The 19,811-nt window shown below is 35.2% G+C and overlaps 1 protein-coding gene across 4 annotated transcripts in view; it reads right to left on the reverse strand.

Moving 5' to 3' along the window:
• Positions 1–19,811, reverse strand: part of Cfap54 (cilia and flagella associated protein 54) — a 295,409-nt gene that overhangs the window by 196,737 nt on the left and 78,861 nt on the right. For all 4 annotated transcript variants that reach the window (XR_009224446.1, XM_046419397.2, XM_046419399.2 and 1 more), the window contains 7 exons: positions 18,263–18,410; positions 16,322–16,477; positions 13,467–13,589; positions 4,511–4,639; positions 2,731–2,845; positions 930–1,019; positions 186–312 (listed from right to left, as the gene is read on the reverse strand). Coding sequence is in view for 3 of the 4 variants with exons in the window: in XM_046419397.2 (XP_046275353.2) it covers positions 186–312; positions 930–1,019; positions 2,731–2,845; positions 4,511–4,639; positions 13,467–13,589; positions 16,322–16,477; positions 18,263–18,410 (888 nt within the window). In the remaining variant the exon portion in view is untranslated. The remainder of the gene's footprint in view (positions 1–185; positions 313–929; positions 1,020–2,730; positions 2,846–4,510; positions 4,640–13,466; positions 13,590–16,321; positions 16,478–18,262; positions 18,411–19,811) is intronic.

Below are 19,811 nucleotides of genomic sequence, written 5' to 3' on the forward strand. Positions count from 1 at the left end.
AGTGAAGTTGTATAAATATTTTTACATTTAGTCATTATTTAAATGCACACACACAAATCTTCACTCTCTCCCAGGTGATAACTGCATACACTACCCTTTTTCATCTACCCCATGTATTTGAAAGGGACAATGCTGCTCATGTTTTTGGAAGTTGTTACCATGCATAAAACTGATATTACAAGTACCTTCTCAAGAAGTCAAGAACAGGAATTGTTATCTCCACCAAAAGGGAAAATTTTTCATCATTCAGGCATTTAAGCATAACTTGCGTAAAAAATTCCAGGAATCTAGGTCTGTGCTTAAATTTCATAACTATAAAAACAAGAAGTTCGCACACAGTTACCAATACACTTAGTTCTTGGCATTGAAAGTTTACATTTTAATACTAGATTAATGTGATGTGAGCTATTGTTTTTTCTAAGATCAACTTATCCTTTACAGTCTATGTTTAATTTATTTTCCAAAAATCTCAGTGCTGAGAAAGATTTCATTAAAGTCATTTCTAATATATCACTAACTGCAGAAAAAAAAAATACTGAGAATTGTCAAAACCAGTTGTCGTAATTTTTTCTATATTTTACTCCAAATTTAAGCAATAATGTTGCTCTCTTCATAGATGAACTTAAAAAAAAAAAAAACACTGGTGCATTTTCTTCAATGCCCTCATTTTTATAAGTTTCATAATAACTGTTCACTACCAAAATAAGCCATCTTGAAGGTAGTCTTTCTAGTCTTTAAATAAGGTACCCATTTAAGTCTCTTTATTACTTGGCAATCAAGAAACTGCATTATTCATGAACAGATAAGAACCCCCAAAATTCTGCCTAGAACAGATGAAGTCTTTATATAAACAACAGACACAAAATCTACAGAATAACAACTTTCAGTGGGAAGTCAAGTGAGCAGCACACAAACATCAGGTCACCTACCTTCTTTCACAGCACCTTTCACCGACCAATTTAAAACCACAGGGTAAAGAAATATAGGGTCTTCTGCTCCTGAGAGTTCAGCCGCAACATCTAAGGTTTAAGAAAATTAATAAGTTGTAGTTCTGTTTAACATGAACAACCAAAAATAAAAAATTATTTGGAGGGGATGGAAAAATAGGAAATACTCAAATATTCCTTCTAAATTGTATCTTAAATATCAATTATAGCATTAAATTTTGAAAAGAATCCAATGATTTCAATTATTTCATTATATTTTCCAAAAAGTTAAAGGTTCACCACCAAAACCTAACAATTATATTAATTCCATTGTAATAAAATTATCTTTAAATGACAGTAAAGTACCACATAGGTACTAGAGCCAGACTGGATTCAAACTCTAACCCTGACACTCTTGAATTGTGAGACCTTGGGAGGTAACTTAGTTTCTCTTTACTTAAGTTTCCTTATCTTTAAAATGTGGCTAATAACAATACTTTCCTTAAATGATTGTTATATATGGGATAGGCTGAGTTTTAAAGTGAATAAAAATACTTAAAATAGTGGCTAGTACACAGAAAACTGTATACAAAACTTATTTTTATCATTGGTGTTGTTATTGAACTGTTTACTTAGTAATCTCACATTGTGTTTCTCATTAAAATGTTTCTGTTGGTATCTGAAAATTAGTTCATGTTTCTAAAACATTTTCTAATTTAAGGAATTATACTTTTTAGGTGCAACAAGATAATTAGTTTTTCCAAAACTTGGTTTACTAATTATGGAAATAATAAGCCACTGGGTTCAATTTATGAATTCAGCTTGAAACAGGCATGGAGTATATGGAAAGAGAGAGGGAAACAATTCAGGTAATTCAGAAACAGTATGACCATCAAAGTACAACTAAGGCACCCAGTAAGATAGGTGAGGGAGGGACGTGCAGTTCTACAGATATAGTCTATTCCCAGAAGACCTTGGGTCTAAACATGGAGCCTCACACGTGGGAGAAATTTGGGTACTCTCTTGTTCCTTTAGAATATTATATATATACTATATTATATATAGTATATATACCATATTATATATATATATATATATATATACTAACCAACATCGGAAACTAAATCAGTCTCCCAGGCAGATTTCCAAACTGCAAACGCCTAAATACTAATTGTTCCATTAACACATTAATCTATTTTGAAATTACTACAGTACAAAGACCCAAAATTAATCTCTCTCTTTCTGCTCTAGTAGGCCAAGGTTCAAGCCACTTACCATCCCTCACACTACCCCATCCTTTCTCAATTGCATCTTTGCTTTCAGTAATTCTCAATTTTGTGCCATCCTACCCCCACCCCACCGCCAATGCTTTTGACATTTGCCTCTTGGTTGGTTGTCACAACCAGGGGTTTGGTGTGTTATGCTTCTATGAGTAGAGGCCAAGGATACTGACCAACATTCTACAATGCCTAGGACAGTCCCCCACTACAAAGAACCAACGGGCCCAAAATGGCGATAGTGTCAAGGTTTAGAAAACCTGTTACGGAGTCAGAAGACATGGGCTCAAGTCCAAGCCAGCTACAGAACTCTGAATAAATCACTTAATATTCATTAGCCACATCTGTAAAAGGCAGTTAGCAATTCCATATTAATAAGGCAATGTTAGGATTAATGGCATAATGTAAAGGCACTGTGTAAACCTTATTGGGTTTACCTAACACTAATCTCATTTTAAGCCCTTTAACAAAATATTCTCCCAGTTTAAGAAAATTGCTGCATAGACATATACAAAAGAGAATTTTACATTGTTTTATCAGTTTGAGTAGGTGTGTCTCCAACAAGGTCAATTGTTCATTTAATTTTTCAGGCAACAATATCTGTTGTGGCTTCTTAGTTTTTACAGATTTCTTAGACGAACCCTAGAAATATTGATTAAATGTCAGAATGCTATAAAAACTGTCATTCTCAAATAACTTTCTTCAAATTATTCCTTCATATTTGGTAGGCAAAACTAAGATATACATGATTAAACAATACCAATTAGTAATTAATAATAATAGATATTATGTTCTAACTAAAAGCCAGACACTGTACCAAGAGTTTCATAGAAAGTAGTCAAAGCTCTTTTATTAAAGCAGACGAAGATATGTCTCTAAAAGTCTTTTCAAAAGAAAATCCCTAGGCCGTGTATTCATATATGAACATAGGAAAGTTATATCTGATTCATTCTACTGTATTTCCCATCCTAGGCCACCCTCAGGAATGTATCCCTTTATTCGTTTTTTCTCTGATGGAACTTCTTTACAACTAAGCTAATTGCCTTTGATACTCTGCCTTTCACTGAAATATAATGGGATCTGTAATTAGTGGATTAAGAACTGGCCTGTCTATACTCAACTCCCCATCATGTTTTCTCTGTCTCAGCCTACAAACTGACCTCTCTCTCTCTCTCCTATTCCCAAACATCTTCCAAACCTTTTTAGGTTTAAAGGGAACTTGAATGGCTCTAATGATTTCAGACTCCTTACAACTGTCCCAACAACCCTAGTCAGAGGGAAACATCACAACCTTCCACTGGATCAAGAGAGTGGTGCAAGGTCCTGCCCCACAGTAATGTAAAATGAGAGTCTTGAGTTAAAGCCTGGACAATTTAAAGGGGCTAGCTGAATGGACTCTCAGTAAACACTGGGTGAAAGATTCCAATTGCCAACAGCTTAGTCAAAACTCTCTCTAGACCAAACAATGCCATCACTACCACCAACACCACCACAAGAGTGGTGCATTAGAATTTTAAAAGTCTCCCAATAATGGAGTGGTGCTTTGTGGAGCTTTTTTGGCTAACAAATGCTGACTTAAAAAGTAATCAAGTAATCAGATAACACTTTCTTGTTTTCTATCTCAAAATATAATGGAGATAGAAATGGGGATAATCTCAAACAGGGCTGGAGGCAAGTCTCTCGACCCAAGTAACAAGGGGCTTCAAGTAATTCCTAGCGTGCCTCAGCAACCCCAAAAAATCAAGTAACATTTCAAAACTGGATCTATAAAAACATTTAACACACATAGTTTCAAATAAAGGCAATAAAGCATAAGTTCTTACAAGAACCTTGCTTAGGAAGCACATATTAAAAATTAGTCTCAAAAATTAGCAGTCTCATATAGAAGAGAATTCAAGTGTTGCAATGAGTTTCAGAAATCTACTTTGAACACAAGCTAAAAAGCTCAGATGTGTATTCACTATATTCAGTGACCCACCCAGAATGTAATCTTAGATTCAAAAGGGCTTTTAGTCTAATGTCCAGCTGGGTGTAGGAAGTTCAGTCATCACCTAACTGATGGCCAGTATTGTAATAGTGACCATTTGGCACACTAACATAGATGATCCATTTATTTTCTTGACCACAACTCAAAAACAAAGAAACAACAACAAACAGAAAAAGAAACTCCTACCTATATTACTTTTCTTCTATGTGAATATGACAAATCAAAAATAGATAATTTTCTAATATGTTTAATGATACTAAAAGAGCCCTCTAAAGACCCCATTAAATACATGTGTAAAAATGAAACCAAAAACCAATTACCTCATCTGGCATTTCTTCTGGATCATTCTTACCAAATAGTGACCTGCACTCTGTTGTGATGTCCAACATCTTTTTTCCATAATTTATAACCATTGCTGCCAGATCATATTCCTTCCATGAACGTAGAATCTAATTAAAAGTAAGTATTAGTTATCTCTGTTGGATGCTTTTGGTCTGTTTTCAGTGTGATACATCATCTTTCATAAATTTGAAGTCCTATAAGTTTGGGGGGGTCTAAGAACCTCCCTGTTTTTGTTAAGGAAACTGGAAGTTTACCTCCAGATTCTATTTCCCTAGAATTCAATGTGCACTATTTTAAATGACCTAATAACAGGATCTCATCAATAATGAATTCCCCATCTCTCTGGGTCAGATGGCCACATGCCCTTTGGTACAGTAACTATTTAAAAAAAAAAAAAAAGCCATGTTGACACATTTTTGGAAACATATAAGCATCACCTCTTATTTTGAATTGCTCTTTGTTAGAAATGGCACAAAGACTGACCTTGTGGTATCTTAAGGGCATTTATGTCAATCAATGATTTCTAAGATATCTGGTAGAGGACTGGGCTAGAGATAAGTTGGTTTGGGCAGATTCTCCAAGGATACTAGGGGAAGTTTACACTGTGATCAAAGAGGGAAAGGCCTACCCTCTCATTCTCATTTGCATTTCCTAGTTCCAGTGGTTATTCTCTGGCCTTCTCCTACTCTGGACCTACCTCAAATACCTCCTTTTGTTTTAATCTTACTAAATGTGGAGCCAAATATATGTCTGACACCACATTTCAGGACTTCATGCCTTCCTACCTTGTCATTAAGCCTGGGCTCTAGGATCAACTCCAAAAAAGCTTCCCTGCCAGTAATCTGGTTTGTATATATCCTGCTGTGCTCATGAGTCTGAGAAAGAGGACACATTAATCGTGAGCCTGTGGGGTAACTAAAAAAAGTATAAATAAGTTTGCATGAACTTGCTATGTGTAGATATATTCTGTTGAGTTGAGTAAGTTAGTACTTAAGTAACAACTGTTACTGCCTATGCAGGGAAGGGATATATAAAGCTGTCAAAAAATAATGAGGGGTTGTCTAGACCTGATGGGACCTACCTATTGTTAAGAAGTGGAAATATCTCTACAGAACCAGGACAATGTGAAAAACTAACGGAGACTGTGGAACAGACTGTGGGAAGGAAAATGGTGAAATAAATTTTAAAAAGCTAGATAGGGTTATATCTTACAGTAAGTACCTTGAATGCTTGGCACATTGGTCCAATCTCATTTAAAGGAAATATGAGAGGGGGCAGGTTTTGTTACTAGAAAAGGAGCTAGTAAATTTTGCTCTTCCACTCTACTTAATTTTGCTTTCTGATATACTTATAACCTGAGCCTAGAAAGAAACTGCATAACCTTTTCCCTTATTTCTATATGCTAGTAGAAAATAGTAAATGATAAGGGATTTTTCCCAATGATGAGTAATATAAAGGAATAATTCTATTCAGCATACCAAGTGATGGACAGAAGTCAAAAGAATACCAGATGTTTAATGCCCCAAAACTTTTAAAAAACGAAACATTTAAGAGGATGAATCTCAGAAGTGGCCCTTTATTTGGAATTCTGGTGACTTTTTTAGAAGGAAAAAAAAAAAAACATCGCTGTTTAAAGAAAAAAGATTAAGCCATGTGAAAATATAACCGATTTTTTTTTAAACAGAGCAATGAAAAGAAGCAGAGCTGTTTGACTAACTGCCCTTTATAAGCTCTAAGACAAGATCTATTATTGTTAACAGCTAATAAACACCTGAAATCTGGGACTCAGGAGCAAGCCAGGATTCTGGAACTGCAGGCCAGGCCAAAAGGAGCTTCTAGAATGGCAACACTGAACGTATCAACTTCGGACTAATCCAGTTCAAGTAATAATCCACTGACATTAATTGATTCTTTTTTAATGTTCAAAACACATTTAGGGTCTTCCCTAATAATATCACTTGAATTTCAGGGATTCCTTAAGTGAGGGAAGAAGCAGGCAGGGTCTTGGATGGCAAGTGGAAGGTGCACAGGGTCATTCCCAACACCCCTCTGTACTAAAATCTGTCCAAGGCTGAGAGAGGCAGTATATGAACTCAAACATGGTCTGGAATCCTATTTCCACTAAGCTGGTACCTTCTGCTGTTTTCATCAGGGAGTGCCTAAGCCCTTCATTTCTCCTCAAATCTCTAGAACTCACAACTAGTGTCTACCTCCTCACTGTCAGAAAATGACTGCTTCCTTTCCCTGCTCCTCTCCACCAGTATTCAAATGTTTTGAGTACTCAGATAAGTAGAATTGGCTTGTTGGTTGGTTGGTTTTTAGCAGAAAAAGTGCAACAGGCAAGTGGTAAGCTGGCTTGGAATAATTTCTGCTTTCTTCAAGAAACATGTCAGAGCTCCTGTTAGTTATATAAATGTACAGTGAGTAGCCATGTCCAGTGTCCTAGAAGGAGAGAGCAACCTGGCCCTCCTGTATTTGAAAGAGACACCCCCACCACACCCCCATTTCCTTTATGGGAGAGCCTGGCAGGGAAGGTCAAGCAGATGAAGATATTCTAAAGAAGAGTAACCCTGGAAGGAGTGCTCTGGGCCCAGTACAACACTAATTGATATGCAAGTGTAATTGCAGCAGTGGAAAAGGAGAGGGGTGCTTTCTGGGGTGCTTTCTGACAATGAAAGAACTGACACAGCAGGAAGATTGCCAAGACTGGGAAGGAAATAGGAATGGCAGAACAGCTTGGGACTAATCAAACTCTCCAGTTCTTCACCCTACCTAGAGTTTGGAAGCAGGATTGGCCACTTGTACTATATGAACCCTGGAGATTCTTAAATAACCCTCTTCCCTTCTCATTCCACATACTGTCCCCAGGTGACATCATCTATTTGTACTGAATATGCTAATGACCTCCTTATCTTTATACATATTTGGCCTCTCCTGTACTCCAGGCCTACTGGACACTTCTTTGGACATCCTGTAAACCTCAAAATTCAGTCTGTTCAAAACTCACTATCTTCTTCCCTTTACCACACAAAGTACTCTCATCCAGGCTCAACAAAAAATTGTTATTTATGTCCAAGTGCCCAGGCAAGGTAGCTGGATATTACAGTTGACCTTTCCCTCTGCCTCCTCTATACCCTATGTTTGATAGGTGTCTAGCTTCTCAATTCTATTTCATAAGTTAACTCTTGAATCCTTTCCATTTTCTCTACCTCCCACTTTTCCACACTTGTTTAGTTTATCATTTCTCGTTTTCAAACTATTCCCTGACTCAGGTCTTATCGCTCTCTAATTGGTAGCTATTGTTCAAATAGAATAATTCCTTTTTTCCTAAATGCACACCTAATTACATTATTTCTGGGTTTAAAACCCTTCAATGGCTCCTGTCTACCTCAGAAGATGGCCCTTCATCTGTTCTACCGTTTAAGGCAACTTGAATATTTAATCATATAATCCTGTATCTGTCACTTATTTTTCTATATATCTATATGCCTATATAGATATATATATATAATCCGATATTTGTCACAGATTTTAATCTCCACTCACTGTGTCTTGCCATAAAAAATGTTTTAACTATCAGGTAATTAGTTATCTGTGTTTTTCTGTGTATTCTGAGCCTTGTTGAAGAAGGTGTCCCCTGATTCCAAGGTCATACAAATGTTCTTGAATGCATCTGGACCTTATTTGTGCTGAGGCAGAGCTCTGGCTTTTTTTACTTTCAGAGGAATAGTCAGTTACATCAACACATTCCATTAAATCAACTATTATAATAAACCATTATTTCCTCAAAGAATCAAATTGCTAACTTTGTCATATATTAATTTCTTCTGTAGACTTGGAGCTATTCCTGGATCCTCTAATTCCTTCCACTGAACTATCTGCCCACTATTCTGTTAATGCCAATTTTTTTATTAAAATGGCCTTATGGTAAATTTTAATATCTATTGAGAACTTTTAAATTATTCTAATAAGCTCCAGAGAAACCCTATTGGGATTTTGATTAGAGCTGCATTAAATTTAAATGTTATTTTAGGAAGGATTTACATTTCTATGACAGTAAATCTTCCTCTTCGGGAACTTGGTATGGCCTGCCATATGTTCAGATCTTAGTTTATATCCTTTGATAAGACTTCACAGTTCTTTTATTTAGGTTCTTTGACACTTTGTTAAGTTTCAAATATCATGTATTGTAAGTTTCTCCATTCTAACTACTAGTAGGGGAAAAAAAACTATCAGTTTATAAATGTTTCACATATAATCATTTGACACACTGTCTTTATAATTCTAATCATTTTTGCTAGCTTCTCCTGGGTTTTTGAGACCTTCATAATTATAAATAAATTACGCTTTCTTTCCTAATATCATATTTTCATCTATTGCATAAGAGAAAACCTCTGAATATACTAAATCTCACTGTTAAAAGTCAGCATTTCTTTTCTATGCCTGATTTTTAAGAAAATGACTTCAGAAATTTGCCATTTAATATGATATTTGCTATAAAATTTGGGTAAATGTCTTTATCATTGTTCAACAGCTTCCTTCCATTCCTAACTTATTAGAAATTTTATTAGAAAAGGTTGCTATGTATTATTAAATGCCTCTGTGGCATTTTTCATATAATCTTATTGTTCTCCTTCTTTAATTTGCTGTTGTAAAAAAATTGAGTTTTGTTTTAATTCAGACTTGTTTTCTTTTTCTTTTCTTTCTTTTTTTTTCCTTGCAGCCCTAGGAATCAAACCTAGGGCTAGCCTTGATCTTTAGTACTTAACAATGAGACAGCCATCACACTGACAAATGACAAGATGCCATCCAGGAGCAGGGAAGGTACATGACAGATTTGAAAGACACTATCCAATGCCTTTATTTGTCCTGATAAATGTTTGGGGACCTTAACTCTTACTTTGTCTGATATGAAAATTGCCATTTTCCTCCTTTATTTTTGTTTGCATTTGCTCAGTGCCTTTGTCTATCCATTTATCAATCAACATCTGTCACTTTGTTTTATGCAAGTTTCTTCAAGTGATAAACATTAGAGCCTGACTTTCTAGCCCGTCTGGCAATCACTGTCTTCTAAGACCACTCACACTTAGTGAACTGAATAATACACTTCTATTGATTCCACCAAAAATACTATCTCCTTTTCCCTTTTCTTACTTTTACCTAATCATCAGTTTTCCTCTCTCCCATTTTTTCCTGTTCTTGTTTCCTCTCTCTGATTCTTCCCTGTTCTTTTTTTTCTCCCTGTCAATTTGGAACTCCTACTAGGCTTTAAAGTTCTGCTCAGAGTAACATGTTCCCAATAATCTTTAAATGTGTGTGTGTGCATGCAAGTGTGTGTACACACACATATATATTCTATCAAAGAAAATAACAGTTTTATGTATATGTGTGTTTATGTAAAAATAAGTTCATACAATTGTAGTCCACAAATCCACCTGATCACATATGCCCCCATCCCGAACAGGATGCAAATTTTAGTCTAGGTTACAAATAAGTTTTGCCTTCAAGGATGACTCTACTCTTTGAAGAATCCCTACTTATCATTTATATTACAAAGTGCTAGTCATGTCATTATTGTCTATTTAATTTTAATAATACATATATTGCAAGATTCAATGCTCTCATTATTCCTCTCTTTTTTGTCTTTCCCTGTCTTGGGATTTCTGTTCTGATTCAATTGTCATTTGATAGAGTATTTCCCCAAGTGTTTTCCTCAGATAAGTACCAGGGCAGAAGACTTCAAATGCTTGCACTTCTGGAAATGTTTACTTTTGCCCTGACAAATGAATGATATCTTTCCTGGTTATTAATATTTGAACCTTAGTGTTCTTCCCTCAGGACTCTACCAATGTTGTTTTTGGTGTTTTAACTTCTAGAGTTGCTGATAAAAAGTTTGAAGATGAATGATTTCTTTACATCGCAAATAATCTGTTCTTTGGGTCTCAAACTTTTAAATTTGTCTTTTTCTCTTTGAAGTCAGTAATTTCACCAACATCTCTCTGCCTGGGATTCAGGAAGCCTATTACCTCCATTTGTTTCTTTTTCTACCCCCAGACTCCTGTTATTTTCATGTTATGACTTCTAGATCTGTACTCTAAATTTATTTACCACCTCTAAATTTATTTACCACCTCTGCTCTACATTGTGAGGTATTTCTTCAGCTTCCAGATTTGATTTGAGAAATTTCATTGTCATATCTTCAGCTGTTTAATGTTTCAATCATGTATCAGATTTGTTCAATTACATTTTTATTTCAGGAGGGGGTGTTTAGTTGGTTGGTTGGTTGGTTGGTTGGTTTTAGACCATCTGTCTGCTTTCCCTTGAAAGTTTTGTTTTTTATCTCACCCCCCCCCCCGCCCCAGCACCAAGTCATCTCTAATCTTTTTCCAACATGGTTAAGAGTAAATAACACAATCATTTGGAAGTTTGGCTTGTTCTTCCTCCATCAAGGTACTAAGTCCCCTTCAATGAATTATTACTTTTCTCTCCCTGCTAATGGCTACATCCTCTTAGCATTTGCAGAGACCAGGTCATGGAGATCTCTCCAGTGGTAAACTGGTGGACAAGGGAAGGAATATTATTTTCTGCTCTTGAAGTCAGGCCATGAACAGCCAGCAAATAATGACTTCTTTGCTGAGGCAGAGTGTAGAAGCCTGTCTGTTGCCAGACCTCCATAAAGGCAAACTTCCTAAAGTGTTGTACCAAATCAGCCCACCTCTGTAGTATTCTTCCAAATCTCTTAACAAATCAGAAAGGTCCTATGGACACCACATAAGATGAGCAGGCAGATGTGGATGCTCTTCTTTGAGGATATCCATTGGATTCTGTCAGTAAGGCTTTAAGGGATCACACAATGATGATGGTCTTTGAGTCAAACAATGAGGATAAAGAAATCTACCTCCCTGCCTCTGGTCTCTTGGTTCTTTCTTGTTTCCAAGGCAAATGAGGTCCTATAAAATGCCCTTCCCTAGATAACCTCTCCTAAGACAGCCCCCAGGCTTCACCAAGGGGGGCCCACTCAGGCTGCTCTAATGTCCTGAAAAAGAAATTCAAAAGAAGTCAGGGATCTGTGCTTAAGCTGCCATCTATCAGAACTCCTCCATTTCTTTACATAAAAATAAATAAACAGCTTTCTCTAAAAATTAAGCTACAGTAACTCTTCTCTAGTAACTCCTCTCATTAACTGAAAGCTACAATAAAAATAGTTAACTATTTCAACTATTTTCACACATTTTTGCAAAAAAAAGGCAAAATGTATATGTGAGAATATATTAATTCTGTGTACAATGAGTGCTAGGCACACCTATGGATGTACAAGCTTCTTTCAAAAGCTCTCAGGTCAACAGGTTGGAAATCAATGCTCCACCATTGGTCTACCCCATTTAGACTACTATTATTTATAGGCTAAAATTGGCCTTGAGTCTCCGTGTATATTTGCTCACATAATTCTTCCTGCCCTCTGCCTACAAAGCTGTTTCTCTGTCCTCTGTTTTAGTTCTACCCTTCCTCTTATGTAGGGTCGTCACATCTAAAGTCGCCCAGCCCCATAAACCTCTCTCCCTTAACTGCTTTTCTATTTTAAAGCTTCATGGAATTATATTTTATATGTGTATGTGTTTTCTGCCTCCCCCACTAAATTATAAGCTCTGTGAGATAGCTTTGGTTTGTTGTTTTTTATTTGGTTTTAACAATTTTTTAAAAAAAATTTATATAGTTGTAGATGGACAGCATGTCTTTATTTAATTTATTTTTTAATGTGGTACTGAGGATCAAACCCAATACATTCCTCACACATGATAGGCAAGTGCTCTGCCACTAAGCTACAGCCCCAGCCTTTGTTTTAACGAATTTTAATGCCAACAGGTAAGTCTGACTTAGAACCCAACAAATCTAGCCTTACATTAAACAAAATCACAATTTTTTTTTTTATATCCACATGGTCTCAATAGGCATTTGAGTTTGTAATTCTGGCTTAATGCATATCTAAGTCTCATTTCCTAGGTGTTCCGTCCTTAGTGATCTTTCTGTCTCCCTGTTCTGTGTCACCACCAACCATTCATTATGCAAGCTAAAAATCTGGTATCATCTATGATTTATTCTCTTTATGAGAATAAATGAGCTATTATGAGGCTCTCCTCTAATTCTTTGGGCATATGTCATACATTTGTGACATAAAGGAATGAAATAAAGACGAAATATGAGCTTATATTCTGACCACACTTTTGCCTGCATCTTTTCTCCTGCTTAGATCTCCAGACAGATCTCCAGATAGATAGAATAGATAGATAGATAGATAGATAGATAGATAGATAGGTAGATAGATAGATACCTCTTCCTTGATACAGACTGATTTCGCCTCTTTTCAGGTCAGGGTGCTGCACATCAATCCCATAATCATCCTTAGACTCTACCTACTCTGCCTTTCCTTCCGGTCTACTTCATGACATTATCATACCCCTCATTTACTGATTAATCCTTTAATCAAACCCATGCTACTAAATCTCCAGATAACTTCTGAGTCCCAATGCCCTAACCCAACTCCTGGGCTCAGACGCCACAGGTCTGCCTGCAGGTGCCTCTGAGATCACAAGCTGAGAAGATGATGTGCAGGCTGACTGCAGTAAAATAAGTATGTAATTAATGCTTTAGGGTTTTGAAACATATTCTATGTGACTATATTTATCACCTAAAAATATGTGAAAGCTATTTCAGTAACATCAAGTTTTTGTTTGTGAAGTGCCACAATTTTGCCAAAAAGTTCAACAACAGATAACCCTTTTACAATATTTAGACATTACATTTGCTTTTGATCTAAAAATGCTTTGGCGATGCTATTTTTAAGTGTTCTAATTATTGTGATTAAAAGTAGTTTGACTTTCTAAATCATTACTGGTCCTAAATTCTGTAACACTAGACAAAGAATGAGATAAATACCTTTGTTACATAGAAGATACAACAAGCTATCATGTGCTGTATACTTTCAAAACTCGAAATATTTTTCTTCAAGTGGACAACATTCAGAACTCCTTGCAAAACCACTAAGCACTTTATCAAGATCTAAAAAACATAAGCACAATGATTTTTGTGTTAAAATATCATCCTTACCCATTATACAATTTCATATTCAAATCATGAGTCTTAAGCCATAAAATTTTGTTACCAATAATTATTTACTATTTATTATGCATAAAAGAATGTGTATATATTCAATTTTCAGATGAGTCAATTACCTAAAATAACTTGAAACATAGTGGGGAGTACAGAATAGGCATGCAAGTAACTATAAAACAAAGCATATTTTGACAAGTATTATAGAAGGTAAAGGCTGAGTGTCATGTAAGAAACTAATGATCACATTCAGGCTTCGGAGGACCTTAAAAAAAACCATATAGAGGATTATGTGGTATATTAAATATTATACAGTGATTCCAGGAGCTTGAAATGCAGTCTTCTTTAGAATTAAAACCATTCATGCCCCCTCCCAAAATCAATTGATATTGATGTTTACTTCCTATTCTCCTTGTTTCATATTATACAATCTTGAATTTGATCAAGAGCTAGATGATTAAGTTTAGCTTTCAATAGTGCTACACACTTCTGAACAATATTAGCATCAGAAAAGTAGAGCTGAGATAGCTGCCATCTATTCATCTTTTAGATTATTCCAAAGGACAAATTAATACATGGGTACTAGTTCTTTTGAAGCATATTAATTGCTTTCAGCTACTATTCCAATGGCAAGTATTTTTAACTTTTTAAATTCCTACTCTCCATGATCACCCTCTGCCACCATGCACCACTCCATATCCCCAAATCATGCTAACACCCTTGTGGTTTCCCCCACCGCTTCTATAATTATTATATATAATAATAATAATAATATACATATATACACTCACACATCATCATACTCGGAAGATTGTTATTATTTTACAAAATGGGATTTATGCACACTTTTCTGAACTCTGCATGTCTCCTCCAAGTCTGTCCTGTGAACAGTCATTCCAAGTCTCCAGGGACAATGCTTAGGCGTTGCTGCTAACGTGCATCACTTCATTTATTCAGCCCTTTCCCAGAATCTCACACTAAATACTTTTATAGCTGATGTTTAATATCTGGCACTTGTCACTTGTCCTTGTACCTGGCTTTTTTTTTTTTTTTTTTGCCATGACTAAGAACACCCCAGCAAATATTCAGGTACCAACTCTAAGTAGCAACTTCATGAGCACCAGATTTGAGGCAATGCCCACAGAGGATGAAGCACCACCCTCCAGGACACAGTGCATACTCTAATCAATGACCACTGTGTGCACTGTGTCCCCAGTAGGTAGATCATGTGGATCCAGGCACAAGGGGTGGAGCAAGGCAGAGCAATTTGCTAACTAGGAATTTTATCCTGGGGGATAAATAACATATGATAATATTGCTTTGTCAGATAAATGTATTTTTTATTTTATTAAAATTTTTTTCTATGAGATAAATTACTAAGTAGAAGAATTACAGTCAGGTATATTTGTTTTTAATTTTGTTTAAAATTGATTTAATTTAATTAAAATTAAAGTTGCTTTATCAAAATCCAAAAGCTTATAATAACTCACATTTCCCTCATCAATGAATGAGAATGCCTTTATCATATATTTTCACCAGTAGGAGTTACAGATCTTATTATATTGTTAATTTAATATGCACTACTATGAATATTCACAGTTTGAGCTTCTTTTCATGTTTCCCAGCCACTTGGATTTGCTCTCTTAAGAACTGCCTAGTCATATCATATGCCCAATTTTTGATTAGGTATTTGTCAGTTACCCTTAATCGGCTTTAGAGATCTGTTTTCCAAATCTATAGGTTTTCTACAATCTTTTTATAGTCCCTTTTGTCACACGTTTCTTGTTGTTTCTAGAAATTCAGTTAGAAAGGCCCTCCACCCCCCAAACCCTAAACTGCACATGGTCGCCTCTTGGGATTTTTTTCCCCTGAGTATTTTTGCTTTATTTTACATATAGGTCTTTAATACATCTAGACTTTCTTAAAAGTCTAAATTTATGCTTAAAAGCATAAATAGAGGTCAAACTCCATTTTCATTCAAATGAATATTCAGATGTTTCATTGCCATTTATTAAAACGTCCATTCTCTTCCCATTGAATAGGAATGCCAACTTAACCAGTAAACTTGCAAAAAGAACTTCCAGCTTTAGATAAAATCACAGGTCCAGCCAACACCTTTGTTTCAGACTGATGAGATCAGAAACATAAAGCCCAGCTAAACTGTATTCAATCTCCCTGCCCACAGAAACAATGAGAGAGTATGCGGATGTATTTTTAAGCCACTAGGTTGATGGTTATTTGCTCAGAAGCACATTCAACTAACATAATTCCCTCTGCTAGATCTCATCAATCCTTTGTCCTCCTCCATTACCACATATGCTTCTTAGGTTATTCACAATATTTTCCCTTTGATGATGGTTTTAACATGCTTTGGATATATACTATTGTTTCTAAAATTATAAGAACATGAAAATTGAAATAACTTTAAAAACTAAGAAAAGTGTATTGCCAATATTTAACTACAGATAGCAAAGCTGAATATTTTCAGAGAAACACATGTTATGTCCCTATTTATGTTTGCCCAGACATAATTTATTAAAATGTTTTTCAGTTAACTGCTGAAATTTTATAATACTTTTTCTTGACCTATTTGTACTTATAGGAGACACACTGCTTTTCTTTTCCAAAATGAGTTGCCTTTATAAAATTATCCTTATACAGGGTTGGGAGGATACCCTTACCTGTACAACAGGTACCAAAACAATATTGTGATATATTATAGGAGCAAGGAGGCCATAACACTGAGTCACAGCTTGAAGAACATAACTGGAATCATTCAAAAAGATGCTAAGTTCCAATGCCACTAATATTCTCTCACATTCAGTCAGTCTAGCAACCTGTAAAGAAAAGAGCTTTGTTACTCAAACTGAGCATGAAGTGCTTAACTATTTTCTTAAAGAGGAAGGGTAGGAAATGTGATCCTTGTGGCTTATAACCAGTAACATGAAGAAAATCTAAATTCAGAAACAATTCTAATTCTCCAAGAACACTACATGTAAATAATACAATCTTATCTCAAACTTCAGAATTTTTTTGTAAAACAATACAAGTACCACTAATAACAAAAAGGAACTAAAACATTTTGTATTGGTGCGATAAAATCTTGGCTATATTTTAATATTAGAATAAAATATAGCTTTCAAAACCATAAATTATAACAAATAATAATGAAAATATTACATCTCTATAACATTGTCCCAACTTGATAAACAGATTTCAATTTCCCTTTTTGATTTGTGAGAAAATGGTAAATTTTTAGTAAAGCAAACTAATCTTCATTATACTTCTGCTACTTATGCTTTTGCTACTTAAATTAAAATGATAGTAAACTATGCAATTAGCATTTTAAGATTATTGTAACTTAAAAAGAATAGGAATCCTTTCTTCTCCTTTCCTTTCCTGGGGAAAGATTTCATTATTTTCCTGCATATACATAAAACATTATGTACAAAGGAAGCTGTATGATTGGTAGCCCAAAATTTCCATACAACTAGTTTTTGCTAGAATGGTGGTTTAGCATTCTGGAATTCACTGAAGCACTGTAAAATTCTCTTTATTTTCAGACTGGATATGATGAAAGAAGAAACAGAAAGCAATGTGTTAGGAACAGGTTAATGGTTGTGAGTAACTGGACTCTACAGGATAGTGAACTTGTCTTCAGCAAAAGGTCATGTTTTTTTTTTTTTTTTTTAACTCTCACATCACCAGAAACAAGCACACACTCCATGGAACAGTTTACTAGGTAACTAATTAGAAGAGGAATAGATAGGTACACACACACACACACACAAAAAAAAAAAAACTGAAAAAATAAACAACCCAGATGGCAAAAACATCTATAGTTAAGGTTGGTTTAAAGAAAAGGGAGGGCTGGGGTTGTGGCTCAGTTGTAGAGTACTTGCCTAGCACATGTGAGGCACTGGGTTTGATCCTCAGCACTGTATATAAATAAATGAATAAAATAAAGGTCTATCAACATCTAAAAAAATAAAATAAATTTTAAAAAGGGACAGAACAGAGACAACTTCAGGCTAGAATTTTAAAAATTAATGTAGGATCATTAGTAAAAGTAAGAGCATTACATGGTTGCAGATGTATGTAGAGCAATGATCATAACACCCCTGAAAAATCTATCATAGGAGATAAGTTGAAATCCTGCCTCTGCAAAAGGAATGCAATATTATAATTAAAGAGAATATGGCATTGATATATAACAGCATGAAACTATGTCCAAGTTTTATTATAAAAAGTATTTGAAAAGAAAGTTGCAGAACAGCAAGTTGATCAAATCCTATTTTTGTAAATAATAGGTTTATCCATGCATATTTTTAAAAATTCAAGAAATCACATGAAATGAAATCATAGTATTCTTAGAAGTGGTAGAATTACACTGGGTTTCACTTTACACATTATACTGTTTTGAATTCTGAAATACAAACTACTTTTGTACACAGAGGAAAACAAACATGATAAACTGAAAAGAAGAGGAAAAAACATAAACTCGGGTTCATAAAAATTTATGTGGAAAAATCAGATTAAAGTGACACACCCATACAATGGCGTCTCATTCCATTCACAAGACAGGATATACAATCCCACTTTAGTCACTTTAACTCACTTACTTGCTGAGCAGGGAAAACCTCATTGCCTTTGATATTATCACAGAAAAGATTTTCTTCTTTAATTTTAATGTCACTTGTGACAAAGATATTTCTAAGAAAAAGGTATAAAAGGATTGAAGAAGTCTCTGCCAAAATATCTAAATATAATCTGCAGAAGAAATAAATGACGTTACAGGTAGAAATATAAAATGATCTATTTAGCACAAGAACTTGCTTTTTTAGATTCATTTGTTCTCTATATCAACACAGTGATCCTAACAGCAACAAATATGCATGGAGTAGCTATTCTTCTACAGCTGCTTAAATTAAAATTAAAAACTACCCTTAACAACAAGTTCACAACTAAGAGAATTAAGCTGTGGAAATATTACACCACAGATACATAAAAATGACTAGTAGCAAAGTTTTCTGATTTTTTTTAATATATACAGTTCTTTTCTATCAGTATAACACAATTACTGTAGGTAAGGTTAGAAAACAGGATCATTGATAGCAAACTTAGTTATGGTTAAAGACAGAGAATCTTAATAAGTCTGAGTTTATATCTAATTTTCTTTTCTAAATTACAGTCAACAGTGCCAACCACTGGTAAAGCAGTGAAATCTGCAGTTTTCCTTCTTTGTTTTTAGTATTCTTCTATCGACCTTAGGATTTGTTAGTAACAAAGCTCCTCTCTTAAGCTTTGGGTCCATCTACTCTCTATACTCCCATCCCCTCAAAATAGGAAGGGATCCAACATTAGTTAATTCATACATGAAGATGATCCCCACCATGTTGAACTCTAGAACTTGACTTTGCCTAGAGAACTTCAGTTCCCTTGTCCTTGCAACTCAAACTAAACCATCTCATCATCCTCATGATGAAATTCAGAAACTTGTCAGTGCAATTGGTCCCACCTATCTCTTCCTGGCTCCATTTCCTTCTTTCTCCAGCTCAGACTATGTGCAGTCTTTTCAAGAGTGACCTTTCTAGCACCTTAAGTTCAGCTACCCCTTGATTTCATCCAATAATCAATTTGCCTGCTGTCACTCGCAGAGGTGTCACTGCCCACTTTTTCTATCCCTTCCACAAGTCAATTATTTATTCACTTTTTTTAAAATTTTGCTCATTCTTTCATTCTCTGAAAGCCTATGATATACAAGACACTTTTCTGGGCCTTGGGGTATAAAGATGAATCAAACAGGCCCTTAATCATTAAAGAGCTGGGCTTCACTACAAATTCATGGCACATTAGCACTTCTTAGCAACATTTCCATTTATTCCAATTGTGTCTTTGTTCACATTCTACAGCCCCTGCTGCCCATCCCAGGTGCTCTTCTATCCTGAAGGCTCTGCCACTACAGTGGCATCCCCACCTACATTTATTTGTATCTTCATTTTCTCCCTTTTTATGGGCTCCCTACCCTCCACATTCCAAAATTATTCCCTTAAGTCTGTCTTTCCTCTCAAGCTTCTGCCTACTTCCCTCTTGTCTTCACCACCCAGCTCCACATAAGTGGTCTTTTCTTGTTGTGGTTTTTCATTTTCATTTATTCCTTAGCCAATTAAC

This window comes from Marmota monax, unplaced genomic scaffold, assembly GCF_021218885.2.
Source record: "Marmota monax isolate L192 unplaced genomic scaffold, Marmota_monax_Labrador192_F-V1.1 WCK01_AAM20220418_F8-fsc00036, whole genome shotgun sequence".
NCBI lineage: Eukaryota > Metazoa > Chordata > Mammalia > Rodentia > Sciuridae > Marmota > Marmota monax.